Raw genomic sequence first — 19,711 nt, 5'->3', positions numbered from 1 at the left:
GGAAAATCTCTTATCTGCAGCTCTGCTGACGCGCGGTGCATCACGGGCAACCCAGCATTTCGATCTTACTGGAATATTTGGATCCAAGATTTCTCTAACAAAGAAGCTACAACTATACAATGTTTGCTGTATCTCCATAATGCCATATATCTGCCACAGCCGGGCAGCCATTAAACTCGATGTTTGCCAAAAAGATCAACGTGCTATCACACCCCGGCACCAGTGGTTACACATGCGGTATGAATAATACTATTCAATCAAGATATGCCACACAACACAACTTACTCAACTCTGCAATGGTAGGACATGTTCTAGATTCATCTGCACAAAAAGCCTTGGACGAACTACACTGTACAAACTTCCTGCTCACGCCTGTTTTGTGGTCCTGTGCCACGATATCAAAACTCATCCAACTGAAAATTAAAATTGGTAGAACATGTGATTTAGTAAAACCAATGCCTATACCTTTTACCTTAACATGTGACAATTGGTGGATTTGCCATTTTCACTGGCTGAGTTGTTGTTTTTTTACTTCAGATGAGCACAACTCAAAGACGTTCTTTGATATAGTCTAGCGCTGAGACAGCACTTCTGTTAGCTCCTCCAGCACTATTTTGAATCACTGGAAAGAATTAAAAATCGCTGTGCGTAAAAGTGCACCACCCCGACCCGTGCGCACATATGTGCGCTGCGACTGGACACCATACTTATACACAAACAGGAGGTCGATCTGCACATGTTCGCAGCTAGAACTCACAATTCCCGTTGCCACATTGGTATGTAACTTGGCATATCGTTTGCTAGGTTGCGTGTGGTGATGCACGTTGTCTATTTTACAATGTAACAGTGACTATACGATCACAACAAGTATCTGTATCTGTATCTATAACGCCGGTATAACCGCCATTAGGCGTAACACACCAGCTTCGCAGGCACGCGGCGCGGCAGCAGCTGGTCATATTACACCGAACGGTCTGTTACACCTAGTCTTTGCATATCTGACTGCAACCGTTCTTTAAAGCTACTTAGTGAGGAAGCTCCTACAGTACTTGATGACAACGAGTCCCATTCTACTATGGTTCTCGGGAAATACGAATTTTTGAACACATCAATCCTTGGCTGATAACTCTGGTACTTAAAAGCATGACTATTTCTAGTCCTCTTATGAGCTGGCATTATTAGATACTTATCAGTCAGTACGTCCACAAGTCTATTAGTCATCTTGTACATCATGCAAATGGACATTGTTCTCCTGTCCTCAAGTGACATCCATTGCAGATCTGCTTTCATTTTTGTTACACTAGCGCCCCTGTCATAGTCAAGTAGCGAAAGGATCTACCCTGTATCTGCTTACGACATTCAGCGATGCGGAACGGATTTAAAGCATGGTCTATATGGGAGGGCAGTGGCACATGCCATTAATTATAGGGTGCAATAACGATATTGCATTGACGATAAAAGCAGTTACGGTGTAACAAAGACATCGTGCATCACCACGCCCAACCTGGCAAACGATATGCCAAGTTACACACCAATGCGACGACGGGAACGTGAGTTCTAGCTGCGAACGCGCAAACAAAAGCATTTCCAATACTACCAGAAGGAGTTCATCCTCCTTCCCGAAGTAACGGAAAAAGAAAACAGCTCGGGCACTCAATGGGAGGGAGCTTGTAACACATTGCCAACTACGACAACGTCCGCTAGCAGAGTTCCGTCTGTTAATTAGCTTGTGTGCGATACTGATTAATTTGAAAGTGACACGGGAAGTAAAAGAATGGTATTTTGATACTTTCAAAATTACTCAAGATTATGTACCTGTTATTCATGCAGTCAACAAAGTGGGAAACCTGTCACATATATACGTGCCCCGTTTTATACGTGCATCGGCTGCTTGTCAAAAACCGGGCACTGATGGCCACCAACATGGTAATGCTATGCGACGCAACCCGCTTCCGTGTAGAACTGTAGTGGTAAATAGGAATCCTTTACTTGCGACATCTGCAAGTTAAGTTGGGATTGACATCATGAGACATTTATTTTGCAAATTATGGCTCATTTACGAAGTTACTAGTATCAATTATCAAAGTGAAAACATAATTTTTTATGAAGGCCGACAGGAACGCTTAATACTTCTTTCATCAGTAGGTCAAAATGAACACCTGACTTCCGTTGATCATATCTCTATATGAATTCACCAATTGAATTCATTAAACATGTAGATTACTGACGAGGCATTTCTCATCCCTCGATGACCGCTCACTCACCCCCAGCCGGACAGTGTCGTACCGCAGAACTGACGACTGACACGAACTTCCCGAGCTCAGCCGGCAAATCCACGGGAAGTGCGCATGCCGTCTGCATGATCAGGTGGTTGTCATCATTTGTGTAGACCTGTGGCCTGGCCTGTCCTCAGCATTCAGCCACTCCGTGAGGGTATGATGGGATGGCAAAAAGTGGCTTGGCGCCTTTTATTCTTAGGCCACATTGAGTTGATTTCATGGATGACATCAGCGCGCGCATTGGTTTTCGCCTGATTTGGAACAAAAAACATTTTAATCCTCCGACAATGGTCATCATACCGAAAATGGGAAAATATGTCAGTTCTAGCAAAACTGCCCTAGATGCCTCAAGTACTAGTAGGCATTTGCACATGTAAGAATGGTGAAAAACATGCAAATGTGATGATGTTGTAAGATTCTCCTTGTCACAAACCTACAGGAAGACACAGAACAGCCCCCACGCCAAACTGTAATTAGCCTGTAATTGCTGCGCCATTATCATCAACAACGCGTTATCCGATGTGTTTGTGTATTCTTTGATGAAGTGAACTACTAACAAATCGGTATAAATTTTTGATTCATGCGTATTATTATTCTTCTTTTTTTTTTACTTTGATACAAATAACTGTTGCATTTGCATATAAATACGTAAATGGAGATGTGACCTGGTATTACATAGTTTTCATTGTCATAGAAATGCTATTCTTATTTTGTCTTACATGCTTAATGGTCTTCAACTTTGAAAATGCATGTATCTTCTTTTTTCTACCAGCCTCCGTAGTGACCGCTGGCTCAAAAAAATTCGCTTGCTAACCGTGGTTATAGGGTTTTTCACCCTCGAACATTAGATTTGGAGTCTGTAGATAATGTAATTCATAGAATTTACTGGCTGTGGCCTTATCCAAATTACTAATTACAAATAACTTGACTAACAACGTCTCACAAGGCTGTGTGTCTCCAGCTCGCAACCACTCTGTTCGCTGCGCTATATTGATCACGTTACCTTCGTTAGGCCTAGGCCACAACAAGTTACCCTTCGTTAACGGTCAATATGTCTGTCAGTTCCACCGTAAAAATATTCTAGATGCAAAAAAAGGCACTTGCACATGTAGGAATTGTGAAAAATCCATGCAAATGTGTTGTACAATTATATGTATGCAAGCTGTAATAAGATTGCTCCTCATCACTAAATTACAAGAAACAGTACAGCCCTCAAACCAAACTTTTAATTGGAATAAGTCCATCATTGCTGTGCCACTATTATCAACAGGCACATTATTACCCCACCCCCGTAGTTCCAGTCGGGTCAGTTTGAGTTAGCACCTCGTAATCGGCAAAGCCGGGTAATCGGGAAAATTGAGCTGACAATGACTCTCTTCTCAATGACTGATATTCTTCGTCATTTCATTTCGCGTAGCTACAGCCATTTTACTTCCACGTATTCAATCAGCCAATTCGTTTGTATCGATAACTTTCTGCAAAGGAATTCAGATGTAAATCAATCCAATGTTTAAGAAACAATTTGGTCCAACGTGCCATGTATTATCTCCATGAAAAATGGAGATATTGTTTTGGGTGTGTCTGTGTGTTTGCGTTTCTGGATGTTTGTAGTCAGCATAACTCAAGAACCCCTGGATGGATTATGATATTTGATATGTGGGTAGGTGTAGGTCAAGGTCAATTTTGGGGCTCCCTGGTATGAAACCTTGGTACAGCAGCAGAACGTTTTGCATCTTTTGACCTGGACGTGCTATGGTCGCGATTTTTGGTGGCAGGTAGCTTGTGATGTAAGGAAGAAGTGATGAAGATTTGGCGCCTCTAGCATCTTGCTCTGGAACTGCAGGGGTTGTTTTTGTCAAAATCTTCCAAGGACAATAACTGAACAAAGGAACGATGGATTTCTATGATATTTAGTATGCAGGTAGCTAAGACAGAGATGTACATAATGAAGTACATAATAAATTTGGACCTAATCTACATAATTAATGAGGATAATCTATATTTGCAGTGTTTTCCATTATAGGACTCAAATACATGTGACATATGTAGTTCATGGCAAGCGATTTGTGTAAGTTAGTTAAAGGTGTACATGGCCAAGCATATATTAGGTAAATGTGGGAGTCATTTGCATACTCAGAATAGTTTATGGTGATATGTGGTCTCCGAACCGTTATTTGACTCAAAAGGTAGTTGTTTGTCTGTACACACAGCCAGTGCATAATCACCTGCCGACGTTTCGGTGACCATTGGTCACCTTCCTCAGGGTAATACGTACTGGTTTTACTTCTGACTGCAGCCAGGTGTCGCTGCTGTAGTGTGAATAACTTTGTTATCCAGTATCCTATCAACTGCTGATGAAACTATTCAAGTATGTGTATTGCTGTCTGCTGGTGTGAAACTGAATTGGCCAACTTCGACTCAATCCAAATTATCAACCTTCCTCCGGCTGCGCTAAATGACGAATCCATCCATTGAACTACACCAAATGTACTATAAACAAGAGTTTCACAACCTCATACCTTCACCCAAAGATATTGTCTCATGATGTATACCAATCTGCAAAATCAATGTAAGACCATACAAATCTCATCATATATGTCACAAATACCCATCAGTTACCATTCAAGTATCATAGATGTTAGTAGTTTTAACATAGAATAACTCCTCATTTACATTGTCTATACATCATGATGTACATCTTCTAGCTAACTTACACATGTCAGAAGTATGCGATTTCCATCTTTAACACTAAGGATTTATGATACTTTTATGCAAGTCATGTTACATGCATTAAAGGAAGGTAAAGCAATTTTTACCCCGAAAATCGGATTTTGAAAGGAAATCTATCTAGTCATTTTTATACATGGTTAGTTCAAACAACACTATCACAATGTATAGCGACGTCCATTATGCAAAAATACGTCGTTGTGATGTGAGAACTCACAGAAAATCGTCTCGCTATCGGCACGCCTGGGGGAGCAGCCAATTTTCAAATCTCCCGAGCGCAGTCGAACTTCGCAGAAATCTCGCCGAACCCTGATGGCGAAAAACTATTGAGTTCCGCGATTTCGCTGTATTTTTTGCAAGTTCTGCTATAGTACCAGAGAAAGTCGCCAAGGTGTCCCAAATTGACCTTGACCTTCGTCTTCCCAAGACCAGCCCAAATACCAAATATCATTTCAATCCATAGCAGACATTCTTATTGTGCTGACCACAGATATCCAAAAACTATAACACACAAAACTAAGATGAAGGATAAATGAAACACAGATTTTCACGCTAGAATAGTCTCATGTAGGGGTGGGTACCGGTACAAACAATTCAGGTCCGGTCCAGGTCCAGGTCCAGAGGGTCAGGTCCAGGTCCGGACCTGTACCTGTACCTGATTATAGTAGTGTTGCAGTACATCATATTTTGGAGAGCGAGACACACGCAAAAGTCTCCAAACGTCATGTCTGGAACGATATAATTTCTTAGGTTTGCACTTTGTCTCAAAATTATAATTATACTCTTCTCGTCGTCTATTTATATTCCCCTTCCAGTGGGAAGGGGGATATATTGTTTTTGCTTGCCTGTTCTTCTTCTTCTTCTTCTTTCTTCTTCTTCTTCTTCTTCTTCTTCTTCTGCCAAAAACCAAGTAGATGTGCCGTGGTAGCTCTACTAATGGTATTGCAGAAAGTTATATGTACCATATGTTACAATGTACGGATGTTATATTTGAGATGTAGGTACCTAAAGGAAAGGTGAATACACCTGACAATAAATTATGCTAATGAGTACCTTATTTGCATAATCTTTGCATAAACTTGTATTTCCCTTACCGTAAAAGCTGCGGATGTCATCTTTGAAATGTAGGTACCTTTAGGAAAGGTAAATGCACCTGGACATAAATTATGCTAATGAGGACCTCATTTGCATAATTTATGCAGAAACGTGTATTTGCCTTACCGTCAAAGCTGCAGATGTCATATTTGAGATGTAGGTACCTTCAGGAAAGGTGAACACACCTGGCCATGAGTTATGGTAATGAGGACCTCATTTGCATAATTTATGCATAAACTTATATTTCCCTTACCATAACAGCTGCGGATGCCATCTTTAAGATGTAGGTACCTTTAGGAAAGGTGAATGCACCTGGACATAAATTATGCTAATAAGGACCTTATTTGCATAATTTATGCAGAAACTTGTATTTCCCTTACCGTAAAAGCTGCAGATGTCATATTTAAGATGTACGTATCTTCAGGAAAGGTGAACACGCCTGGCCATAAATTATGCTAATGTTGACCTCATTTGCATAATTAATGCATAAACTTGTATTTTGCTTACCGTAAAAGCTACGGATGTCATATCTGAGATGTAGGTACCATTAGGAAAGGTCAGGAAACCTGGCCATAAATTATGCTAATGAGGGCCCTCGTTTGCATAATTTATGCATAAACTTGAATTTTCCTTACCGTAAAAGCTATGGATGTCATATTTGAGTTGTAGGTACCTTTAGGGAAGCCGAATACACTTGGCCATAAATTATGCTAATGTAGACCTCATTTGCATAATTTAGGCATAAACTTGTATTTCCCTTACCGTGAAAACTACGAATGTCATATTTGAGATATACATACCATTAGGAAGGGTCATAATACCTGGCCATAAATTATGGTAATGAGGGCCCTCGTTTGCATAATTTATGCATATCCCTCACCGTAAAGGCTACGATTGTCATATTTCAGATGTAGGTACCTTTAGGAGAGGTGCACACCGGTATATAAATTATGCTAATGCCGACCTCCTTTGCATAATTTATGAAGATACTTCATAATACCCTTACAGCTGATGCTAAGGATGTCACATTTGAGGTGTAGGTAATGGGAGGGGAATATCCTGCATTTTCCCGAAAATGTTGCCATTCTAGTTACTAATCCTTTAAGTGTTTCTAGGTATGATTCACAGCTAACGTCTTCGAAAACGAAGTTAAATCTGCTGTTTTGTATTTTCTTAGACCAGTTATGTGGCCGCCTGGTACTATGAATTTTCTTATCGGTCCATAGGCCGGTCCACTGATTTTATACGGACCGTTTTTTTTGGACCGGTCCATTAAGAAATACCGGTTTTGTACCGGTACACGGTACCGGTACCCACCCCTAGTCTCATGTATTTTAGAAAAGGTGTTCTTACCTATCAAATAGATTGGAACACAGCACGTTGTGTTTTCTCGACACTAACGCTACACCAATACAAGCACTTCAACACCGTGCTTTGCAACACTGTACAATTAAAACATTGATTGACCAAACACTGGGCATTTCTGCAGTGAAAAGTTTTTCATGTATGGGAAAAATGGAAGAGTCTATTAGATTTTTGTATGCATGTGCGTTTCTGCACATTTCGGCCGGCATGGTCCAATAAACTCTTAGAAATGCGAGGGTCAAGGTCTGTTTTGGGCCTCATAGCGACTTTTCTTTGTACTGCAGAGGAGCCTCCTATTCTTGCACACTGTTCTGGACATGCTATATATGGTATTCATTCAGGGATAACAGTTAACAGTTAAGGTCGCAGAGCACAGCATTCATCTCGAGGTATATGACAGGGGTACAAAATGTAGTGCGTCCAAATTTATTGAAGACTGGTTAGAAAGTCGCACGTGAAAGGCATCCAATTGTTAACTGTGCTGTGTGGCGTTCGATGATGAGTCGGAAAGAAACTAGCCTCCGTTGCCGGCTCTGAACCGGCCTTTTTTGGGTAAAATGATATACTTTTTGCAGCCACCCCGTAAACATCAGCCACCCCCGTAACCATTTCGCCGGCAAAAGCTTCATTTTTGTGTGATGTGAGTTGAAATTTGGAACAAATGTAAAGGCACATCTCTTTTTGAGACTGTAATATCTCTCAACTTGTTACGCAGAGTTTTATGAGTGACTGAGTTTATTTATATATGACCACACCCTTGGAAGATTGTCGGAGGCAAACAGCAGTAAAAGGGAGGTTCGTACTTACAATTATTTTAGGAGACTGAAACTGCACATGTATCAAAATGTATATCTCTATAAGACATATACTTATTTTCATTTCTCAACTCTAATCAATTTTTCTTTTTTAGTTGCTGCAGTGGAGTGAGGTAATATTTGAATTCAGAGCGGGCACCAGGGTCCTGAATATGACTTGTGTTGATGAGGCCACACCAATTTTATTTGTTGATTTTCAGATTTTTTCAGCAACAGGACGAAACATTTTTTCGTGCAAATAGTCTGGGGTGAAGATAATGTTTTACATAAGGCCACAGCAAGTAAATTTTATGGATGACATCCTCTGCATACTCCAAAATTAATGCGCACGGGCGAAGAAAGAAAAAGATGGACTAAAAAAACAAGATACCTACATTTTCAAATTTGAAGAACATAAAGCATGTAAGACGAATTGAAGCGATAAAACATGGTATCACAACCAACAAGTCTTATATTCCTGTATTTAGTAAAACAGTACGAAGCAACGGTGTCAACATTAAACTCATTATAGAAAGGATATGACGAGTATTTCTACGACAAACAAAATTAATACATGTAATTACCGGGTACATCTCTATTCTATGTCTTTATCTGTAAACCGGTAGCTTTGTTCAATAGATTCCCTGACTGCGAAGAAAAGTGCTTTAAAACTGTCCTTGAAAATGTGTATACAGTATATGAAGCGAATGAAATACAACAGTGAATTGTATTGAAGTAAAAGAATACTTAGAAGTTAACAACGGAGGTCCTTGATAACACTTGCCGAAATTGTGTCCTACTGTGACCCGCTAGCAGCGACTGGGCCCACATGAATATGAAAAAATGACAATTACTGGCGTTTGAGGAATCCGATGACGAATTAGCCAGTAATTAAGTTTCTGTAGTAACAGCAGGTATGCTACACAGGTGAGAGATCACGTGATATGATCTCCAGGTGAGCAATGGGTAGACAATAGGCACGAAGGTGCGGTCGGCATTCGACGTTGAGTCCGGCACCAAGCAGGCTGCAAGATCGATGAAAATTTTGAGTAAAAGGGTTTAATTGAGTTGAATTTCAGTACCAGTGCCTTTTGCGTTAGAAATACCAGATAACGCTGTTTGCCTAGCATACAGGCTTCGATGTCTTTCCCCCAATTTCATGAATCCAGGTGGGAAACAGGTGAGAGTACCAAGGAGTTGACGGCGTTCGACACTGGGCGACGGCACCGACCAGGGTAGAAAATCGACTTTGAGGAAGTCGGGTAATGGTACAGCAAGGCTTAACTCAAACCGTTACCAACAAGCATTACTAAGTTTTTGGAATGGCTTTTGTATTTCAGAGATAGAAATCCCAGAGAAAATTGGTTGTTCTGCAAAAAGGCTCTAGTGTACGTCCCCCATTTTTTGGCCTTCGGTAAACGGGATATTTTTTAGGGGTTGCGTAGCTGGCAAACAACCTAGCTTAGTTGATTTAATCATACAGAATGTCTTGAGTGAAGAATGAGTATATAGTTTGGTAATTTACTGCTTCAGAGAATTGAGGTCTGTAAAGATGGTCTTACTGTTTTTCAAATTTTGGCATGGCTTTTGGGTTAAGTCATTAACTTGACTCGCATTTGGCATGTTTGGCATGTGTTTAAGACGTTTTAGTAATTGTTGTCTTATGGCAACAAATCATTCCTTTTCGGACTGGATTCGGAGCTTTCGCCTCTGTACATTTGACTGTTCTGGCATTAAAAACTTCTGCAGGTGCCCAAGCACTCGCGCACATCCTAACACATGTGTCCGTGTATTACTGTGTGACGTATGAGTACGCATCGTGTGAGATGAATGTTGCTATGAGTGATACAAAAAAGGCACCTCCCTTTTCCCAACGTCTATTGAATACCAAGCCAGTCGGCAATGACGTCGTCGTCGTTCCTTACTACTTTTATACTAACATAGTTAATCGGCACAGAATGGTCTTGCTGCCAGGAAACCCAAAACAACATCAATGATCGTGTGTGGTACCGCAGGATACATCCAGGTTTGCACAGCTAGAGACAAGGATTCCCGTACACTGGGCATGGGAGTCTCCTGAGGCAGACTGACAGTGACTTCATGGTGCAGGCACTACTCAATCACCCCGACCAATCAAACCACGTGAATCGCATTGAAATTCAGATTCGTATCAGCCATTTCCCGACAAATCGCAATTTTGGCACTTTGGAAGTGATTGAAAGCGACCGCGATTTAACGTTTAGAGAAAAGTAGTAGAAACTATTTTTTTCTAAACGTTAAATCGCGGTCGCTTTCAATCACTTCCAAAGTGCCAAAATTGTCAATCTGAAAACATCTTTGGAGAGCTGACACCTCCCACCATCTCACTGGCGAGTTTGTTTTGTCAGGTGTAGTCGTTAACGCAACTTAGAAAGCGATTTGTCGGAAAATGGCTGATACGAATCTGAGTTTCAATGCGATTCGCGTGGTTTGATTGGTCGGGGTGTCAATTCGTCTCAGCTGAAGACTTCAATTTCTCTCCTGAACGGAACTGCCGTGCCTTAGAAATCTTCGTCTTTTTACTTATTATCTCCATGAAAAATGGAGATATAGTTTTGGGTGTGTCTGTTTGTTTGTTATCTCCATGAAAAAATGGAGATATAGTTTTGGGTGTGTCTGTGTGTCTGTCTGTTTGTTTGTGTTTCCGGACCACTGTAGTCAGCATAACTCAAGAACCTCTTGATGGAGTACGATGATATTTGGTATGTGGGCAGGTGTTGTGAAGCCGAAATTCAAGGTCAATTTTGGGCCCCCTGGTATGTGACCTTGGTACTGCAGCAGAAATTCCATTTTTTGTATCTCTTGACCTGGACGTGCTGTGGTCTTGATTTTTGGGTGGCAGATAGCTTGTGATGTAATAAAGAAGTGGTGTAGGTTTGGGCCCCCTAGCAGCTTCCTCTAGAACTGCAGGGGCGTTTTTACGAAAATCTTCTAAGGAGGATAACTGAACAAAGGAACGATGGATTTCCATGATATTTAGTATGCTGGTAGCTTAGACAGAGATGTACATGAAGAAATGCAAATTATGCTAATTGGGACTTAATTTGCATAGCTAATGAGGAAAATCTATATTTGCAGTGTTTTCCATTATCAGACTCAAATACATGTAACGTATGTAGTTTATGGAAAGTGGATCATCAACAGATACCAATTATGCAAATAAATTCCTAATTTGCATAATTAATGCAAAACACCATATCTCATCAAATTGGAAAATTATAGGACTGTCAATATGATACTTAGTATGCAGTAGCTTAGACAGATATACATACTAAAGGGTAAATTATGCTAATTGGGACTTAATTTGCATAGCTGATGAGGAAAATCTATATTTGCAGTGTTTTCCATTATCAGACTCAAATACATGTAACATATGTACTTTATGGAAAGTGGATCATCAACAGATACCAATTATGCCAATAAATTCCTAATTTGCATGATTAATGCAAAAAACACCATAATTCATCTAGTTGGAAAATTATAGGACTGTCAATATTGCAACGTGTGTAAGTTAGACAAAGGTGTTGATGACCAAGCATATATTATGCAAATGTGTAAGTCATTTGCATGAATAGAATTGTTCATGGAGATATGAGGTCGTGAAACTCTTGTTTGTATGGGTTTACACCTGGTGATTGCTAAATGTGCAAATGCCTATTCACGGCATCTAGGACGTTTTTTGGCGATAGAACTGATAAAAGTTTGACATATTTTCCCATTTTCTGTAAGTTGACCATTGCTGGATTTTTGCCTGATTTTGAAGAAATTATTTCTCAAAATCAGACAAAAATCAATGCGCGCGCTGATGTCATCCATAAAATTTACTTGCTGTGGTCTAATAACGAATAAGAGGATTATTCGAGTTTCAGCTTTGTATGGCTCATTTTATTGAGTGCACCCCATTCTTTGATCTAGTACTATAATTCATAATCTATTTTGGTGGCTATTGAGCTTACAACAACTGAACAAATAGTAAAACTAGAGTTCCACGACCTCATACCTTCGCCAAATGATTTTAACCTTTATGACTGACGTATTAGGAGTGTTTCTCATCAATTATAAATCATACCAGTTGATTGTCTTCAAATATAACATGTCCAAAGTATGAGCTTATCAAATTATGAGCTTAACAAAGAAGGTTATGCTAATATTTAGCATCAATTATGCAAATGAGGCCCTTATAAGTATAATTTGATTCAATGATGTTCACATTCACATAACTTCCCGATGCCACAAAGAAAGTATTAAATGTATGAAATTACCAGTGTGGAATGAATTTGCCAGTGTGGAATTAAAGAAGTTATTCATTAAGTATGCAAATTAGACTCACATTTGCATATTTGCATCTATCAACATTCCTCTCTTCCTCAGTTACAATTTGAAATCATATCATGGAACAAAGCAGATTTTTAAATTGCCTCATTAATTATGCAAATTAGAATCTGATTTGCATAATTACCGTCCAATCATACTAAGCATCACACAAGCTATCAACATACCAAAAATCATGACCATCCATCAAGGCCATCTTGCTATAGTATTTTCTCGTCAATTATGCAAATGAGGTCTTCATTTGCATAGTTCATATCAATTAATATTTCTCTCTTCCTCAGTTACATATGGACACGTTTCAGAGTCCTATCATGGAATTTGGCGGATGTACAAACTTTCCTCATTGATTATGCAAATTAGATAGTGATTTGCATAAGAAGTATCTAACTATGTACATCATCACTCAAGCTATCTACTTACCAAAAATCATTACTATCCATCAAGCCCTTCTTGTGTTATTCCCTTTCAAAGTCAGATGCAAAACCTGCTCCTGCAGTTCCAAAAAAAGCCGCTAGGGGGCCCAAACCCATACCACTTACTCTCTGTCCAAAGATCTATCTACCACTCAAAAATCAGTTCCATAGCATGTCCAAAACACGAGATATCAAAACAGGAAGTTCCGCTGCAGTACCATAAGAAGCCGCTAGGGGACCCAAAATCTAATCGTTTTCAGGTCTCATCAAAACCTACCAACATACCAAATACCAAGACAATCCATCAAGGCGTTCTCGAGTTATGCTGTGCCACTACAAACATACATACATACAAACGCTACCCTCTGCATAACCTTCTCAGCGAAGGTAATGAGTAAATATTTGTGAATGGGAATAGTGACCCAGTTTTTTTTTCAAAATGGGATACTGGCCTTCCCAAGAAGCAAAAAAAAAAAATCGGTGTGGCCTGATCGTAGAAGAAATGAAACCAAGCACACTTCTTGGTTGTCAAACGCATATCTGTGTCAAGTTTCGTTTCTCTTAATGAATGGAAAAGTAGACTATAAAAGCCTTTAATATAATCAACACATCACATATTTGGCTATGAATACAACTAGCTCTGATATCACACCTCACTCTATCCTAGCAGCTGTAAAAAATGAACTATAAGGAGTTCAGGCAGCTGTAAAAAAATGAACTGTAAGGAGTTCAGAAATGAAATATAGCATGCAAGTTGTAGACATGTATCATTATACAGGTGCAATTTCAGCTTCTTACAGTAAGTGTAAGTGGGTCATGTCTTACTCAAGGGTAACGTATCTTTAGTCCTGACAAGCTTCGAAAGGTGTGGTCATCATGAAATCAACTCAGTCGCTCATAAACATCTTAATAACAAATTGAGATATTTCAGTCTCAAGAGATGTGCCTTTACATTTGTGCCGAACCTCAACCCATTTCATACAAGAATTAACTGCTATGACACTAAAGACGTTTCTTTCTGACTTACCCTGGTAGGAATATGTTGACTTTTAGACTATATGATTTGGATTGTGTCACATACCAGGGGGCCCATAATCGACCTTAAATTTCGGCTTCACAACACCCACCCATATACCAAACATCATTGTAATCTATCAAGGGGTTCTTGAGTTATGCTGACTACAAAAAAACGGAAACACACACAGACCCAAAACTATATCTCCATTTTTCATGGGGATAACTAGATCATTAACATTTTGCATGTTCATTGTATTTTACAAAAGGACTTTTATTTGATAGATATCAGTTTTGCAAATATGGACCTGACCTACATGTATATAATGAATGGGAAAAAGTTATAGTTCCTTAGTAGTAAGTGGTGGAAATTTCATATTTATGACAAATATAAGTTACTTAAAGTTAACATTGCATAGATTATGTAAATGTGGAAGTCAATTGATTAATCGATGAAGGGATGTTAAAACAGCATTCTGCCAAAGGATATGGTATATGGGTAAAGGAGTCTATCAAAGGCTGAGATGCTGCCAATCACAAACTTACTAGTAATTAGTCACAAGACCAGTGCGTATGGGATAGACTACCTTTAGCAAAGTTCAATTATGAATTACGACCCTATGCCTTTGCCAATAAATTGCTCGGTGTCAACTACTCTTAAGGCAGAAAATTGTTAGACTGAATAGGCCCCCAAAATCAACTGTAAATATCTTATCACAAATCTTTTTCATGTGCGCAAAAGAAAATTACTGTATGAGAATTAAAAAAAACATACCAATATACACATGTATATCTGTATGGAGGGTTATCAGGTACCACTGTTGAAGAAAAGCAGCATTTGTATTGTATAGTACTGTATTGCTCTTTAATGAATCACTTGAGCGTCAAGTTGAAAACTCAAATGGTGTTACAAAGGCTTCTATAACTCACAGGACAAGAGGTATGATCAGTTTGTCATGTCTTGGAACATTTAAGAAATTAAGTTGGACACATTTTGGACACAAGTGAAAAGAAGCTTGTGCATTATCTTGTTCCCACATACAGAAGTTTCTCATCTGTGTCCTGATTCAAAGAAAAAGAATCGTCCAAAAGGTACAGTCAACACTATTGAAGGCCTCTGAGATAAAAATGTGTGTTTCAATATCATTGTAGTCATTCATTTCATAGTGTCTTAACAAAGAGTTTTGATTTCTTCCCCTTTGCTTTGTTGTATGTCAATACATGTTACAAGTAAATCATATTGTTACCTGCTCACAGGAAGTAATATAATGACAAATTGGGTTATGAATAGTCTTGTACAGGGAACACAGCCTGTAAGGCCTTCTTGCTTATGGGCAGCATTTTGGGCACACAACTTCACAAGTTAAGTTAAAAAGACTGTCAGACTGCAGGGCTGAATTGTCTGCATCAAGACAGTCTTTGGCTTGCCTGGTATCAGTCACGTTCAGCTCAGGTCCTGGTTATCTAAAAGCCTTTTGCCAACAAAAGGCATTTTAAGCAAGCAGGACATAAGTTGAAAATGGCTGATACCAGGCAAGCCTTTGGCTTCAGAATGACTAGCATTACCTCTTTCTGAACTGTGACAGATCCACTAAAAGGGTTCATTGCTATAGAAGCTAAGATGTTCCACATCCAGAAAGTGATGGTATCGCTAAACCCACCCTAAACATTCTTATGTTATGTTCCCCCTGACATCCATCTTATTGTAAGTTATGCTCTATTACCTGAACAATCCTAGCATGAGATAAGAATTTAATTTGTTGTAACTTAGATCACTGAGAGATGATAAACTTGTGTGACGAGTTGATTGCAATGTGGCGTAGACAGTCATCAGCTGAAGTTCTTACTTCTGACATCTTTTTCGTATCTCTCCAGAAGTGTCTTCTTATATTCTGTAGAGCAAACAAAAGCACAGAAAGTAATCAGTACTTACAATATTTTTTAAATGCATACAAGAACAGTCCCTGTGCACAAAAGTAAAGGATCTGCATTACTGAAGAACAGACTGAGAGAAACTCACAAACCTCTGCCTTAGTCAAGTTTGGTCAGGAAAAGACCAGATGCAAGAGGCACTGGGGATACTCCAGTATTTCGCGCAGGCGCAGAAGGCCAACTTTTAGCCCATGGAAATAGGTTTGGTACCCTTGGTAAAAGTAGCTGTAGAGGGTTTGTTTCTAGGATATATTGGTATTTCTGAGCTGGATGTTACAGGTAAGGGTTTCTTCCTTCTAATTGTGTTGAAAAATCAGACTTTCATCAATGTTTGTGGTGTCTGTAGGCAGTAGAAGTTTGGTGTTTTTGTGTGATTATCAGGTAGAGAAGGAGGTCAAAGGTCAACTTTAGTAAACATGGCCGGATTCGTAGGGGTTGTGCCGATTAGAAAGTTGAAATTATGCTCTAGATTGAAACTTTGGGGGCCTGACAGCCCTGCCAATGCATGTTTTTCATGGACTAAAACTCTGGTAGGTGACTTTTGACAGCTTCTTTCTTACATGATTGCCATATATTAAGATAGGAAGCTTCATTACTGTTCTGTGGCCCATTTGGCCGAGGTTTCATGCTTCAAGATTGACAGCCGTTAATCACTTCGTATGATGTGGGGAAGAGTTTTCGGGCAAGATCACAAGTTTCAAAGATGTCCCGGAGACCATTCCCCTGGGAATGGTCCCCTGGGAGTACTTTTTGAGACAGGTGTCAGAAGGGCTATAGCTGTGTTCTTAGGTTAAGGTTAGGCCCCATATCATTGAGAAAAAAGTGACATATAGAGGAGGAAATGCCAAAAGGTGCCCAACCTGGCATAAGGAGACTGCCCTCAATCCATTTAGGCACCTCAAGTTGTATCTAAAAGCTTTGGGTTTGACTTTGAAGCATTTATTGAGAGAGCATACTGAGTGCATGGGGGGGGGGGGGGGGGGTGGTGTCAGGTGAGCCATTGGGGCTCATATTTCCCAAAAAATTGGTTTTCTAGCCAAGAGTTAGCCCTAAGGTAACTCATTTGAGTCAGGGCTGACTCATTTGAGTCAGGTTTATTTAGAGATTCTTCCATTTTAGTGATTTTTGGCCATCTAAAAGAGATTTTATGTCTTTTGGGGACAGTGCAGTATGCGGTGTCATTGAATGCTTCAAAGTCTATCCTGACAGCTTTTGAATACAATTTTAGATGGTTTAAGTGTGGAAGAGTAATCTCCTTATGCCAGGGTGAGCAGCTTTTAACTTTTTCTCCTGTTGATGTCACTTTTTTCTAAATAATATGGGACCTTTCAATTGCCTTTAGACCACTGACAAAGCTCTAAGGAAAGGACTCTGACACCTGTCTCCCAAAGTATTCCCAAGGGACCATTCCAGGTCAGAGATCTTCTAAAGTTGGTATGGTGCTCGACAACTCTTCCCCGCACTATGTGAAGTGATTGAAATTTGTCAATCTTGAACCTGAAGCCCTATGCAGCATTTGGCCGAGGTTTCATGCTTCAAGATTGACAGCCGTTAATCACTTCGTATGATGTGGGGAAGAGTTTTCGGGCAAGATCACAAGTTTCAAAGATGTCCCGGAGACCATTCCCCTGGGAATGGTCCCCTGGGAGTACTTTTTGAGACAGGTGTCAGAAGGGCTATAGCTGTGTTCTTAGGTTAAGGTTAGGCCCCATATCATTGAGAAAAAAGTGACATATAGAGGAGGAAATGCCAAAAGGTGCCCAACCTGGCATAAGGAGACTGCCCTCAATCCATTTAGGCACCTCAAGTTGTATCTAAAAGCTTTGGGTTTGACTTTGAAGCATTTATTGAGAGAGCATACTGAGTGCATGGGGGGGGGTGGTGTCAGGTGAGCCATTGGGGCTCATATTTCCCAAAAAATTGGTTTTCTAGCCAAGAGTTAGCCCTAAGGTAACTCATTTGAGTCAGGGCTGACTCATTTGAGTCAGGTTTATTTAGAGATTCTTCCATTTTAGTGATTTTTGGCCATCTAAAAGAGATTTTATGTCTTTTGGGGACAGTGCAGTATGCGGTGTCATTGAATGCTTCAAAGTCTATCCTGACAGCTTTTGAATACAATTTTAGATGGTTTAAGTGTGGAAGAGTAATCTCCTTATGCCAGGGTGAGCAGCTTTTAACTTTTTCTCCTGTTGATGTCACTTTTTTCTAAATAATATGGGACCTTTCAATTGCCTTTAGACCACTGACAAAGCTCTAAGGAAAGGACTCTGACACCTGTCTCCCAAAGTATTCCCAAGGGACCATTCCAGGTCAGAGATCTTCTAAAGTTGGTATGGTGCTCGACAACTCTTCCCCGCACTATGTGAAGTGATTGAAATTTGTCAATCTTGAACCTGAAGCCCTATGCAGCATTTGGCCGAGGTTTCATGCTTCAAGATTGACAGCCGTTAATCACTTCGTATGATGTGGGGAAGAGTTTTCGGGCAAGATCACAAGTTTCAAAGATGTCCCGGAGACCATTCCCCTGGGAATGGTCCCCTGGGAGTACTTTTTGAGACAGGTGTCAGAAGGGCTATAGCTGTGTTCTTAGGTTAAGGTTAGGCCCCATATCATTGAGAAAAAAGTGACATATAGAGGAGGAAATGCCAAAAGGTGCCCAACCTGGCATAAGGAGACTGCCCTCAATCCATTTAGGCACCTCAAGTTGTATCTAAAAGCTTTGGGTTTGACTTTGAAGCATTTATTGAGAGAGCATACTGAGTGCATGGGGGGGGGGGGGGGGGTGGTGTCAGGTGAGCCATTGGGGCTCATATTTCCCAAAAAATTGGTTTTCTAGCCAAGAGTTAGCCCTAAGGTAACTCATTTGAGTCAGGGCTGACTCATTTGAGTCAGGTTTATTTAGAGATTCTTCCATTTTAGTGATTTTTGGCCATCTAAAAGAGATTTTATGTCTTTTGGGGACAGTGCAGTATGCGGTGTCATTGAATGCTTCAAAGTCTATCCTGACAGCTTTTGAATACAATTTTAGATGGTTTAAGTGTGGAAGAGTAATCTCCTTATGCCAGGGTGAGCAGCTTTTAACTTTTTCTCCTGTTGATGTCACTTTTTTCTAAATAATATGGGACCTTTCAATTGCCTTTAGACCACTGACAAAGCTCTAAGGAAAGGACTCTGACACCTGTCTCCCAAAGTATTCCCAAGGGACCATTCCAGGTCAGAGATCTTCTAAAGTTGGTATGGTGCTCGACAACTCTTCCCCGCACTATGTGAAGTGATTGAAATTTGTCAATCTTGAACCTGAAGCCCTATGCAGGGGATACTCCAGTATTTCGCGCAGGCGCAGAAGGCCAACTTTTAGCCCATGGAAATAGGTTTGGTACCCTTGGTAAAAGTAGCTGTAGAGGGTTTGTTTCTAGGATATATTGGTATTTCTGAGCTGGATGTTACAGGTAAGGGTTTCTTCCTTCTAATTGTGTTGAAAAATCAGACTTTCATCAATGTTTGTGGTGTCTGTAGGCAGTAGAAGTTTGGTGTTTTTGTGTGATTATCAGGTAGAGAAGGAGGTCAAAGGTCAACTTTAGTAAACATGGCCGGATTCGTAGGGGTTGTGCCGATTAGAAAGTTGAAATTATGCTCTAGATTGAAACTTTGGGGGCCTGACAGCCCTGCCAATGCATGTTTTTCATGGACTAAAACTCTGGTAGGTGACTTTTGACAGCTT

The 19,711-nt window shown here is 40.1% G+C and overlaps 1 protein-coding gene across 3 annotated transcripts in view; it reads right to left on the bottom strand.

Annotated features, from left to right (window-relative positions):
• Positions 1-14,909: 14,909 nt before the first annotated feature.
• Positions 14,910-19,711, bottom strand: part of LOC136438191 (ubiquitin-conjugating enzyme E2 C-like) — a 37,575-nt gene continuing 32,773 nt past the window's right edge. For all 3 annotated transcript variants that reach the window (XR_010756404.1, XM_066432938.1, XM_066432937.1), the window contains one exon: positions 14,910-15,950. Coding sequence is in view for 2 of the 3 variants with exons in the window: in XM_066432938.1 (XP_066289035.1) it covers positions 15,889-15,950 (62 nt within the window). In the remaining variant the exon portion in view is untranslated. The remainder of the gene's footprint in view (positions 15,951-19,711) is intronic.

Source organism: Branchiostoma lanceolatum, chromosome 7 (genome assembly GCF_035083965.1).
Source record: "Branchiostoma lanceolatum isolate klBraLanc5 chromosome 7, klBraLanc5.hap2, whole genome shotgun sequence".
Lineage (NCBI taxonomy): Eukaryota > Metazoa > Chordata > Leptocardii > Amphioxiformes > Branchiostomatidae > Branchiostoma > Branchiostoma lanceolatum.
Note: the sequence above shows the minus strand (reverse complement) of the source record. Positions and strands in the feature narration are given on the sequence as shown.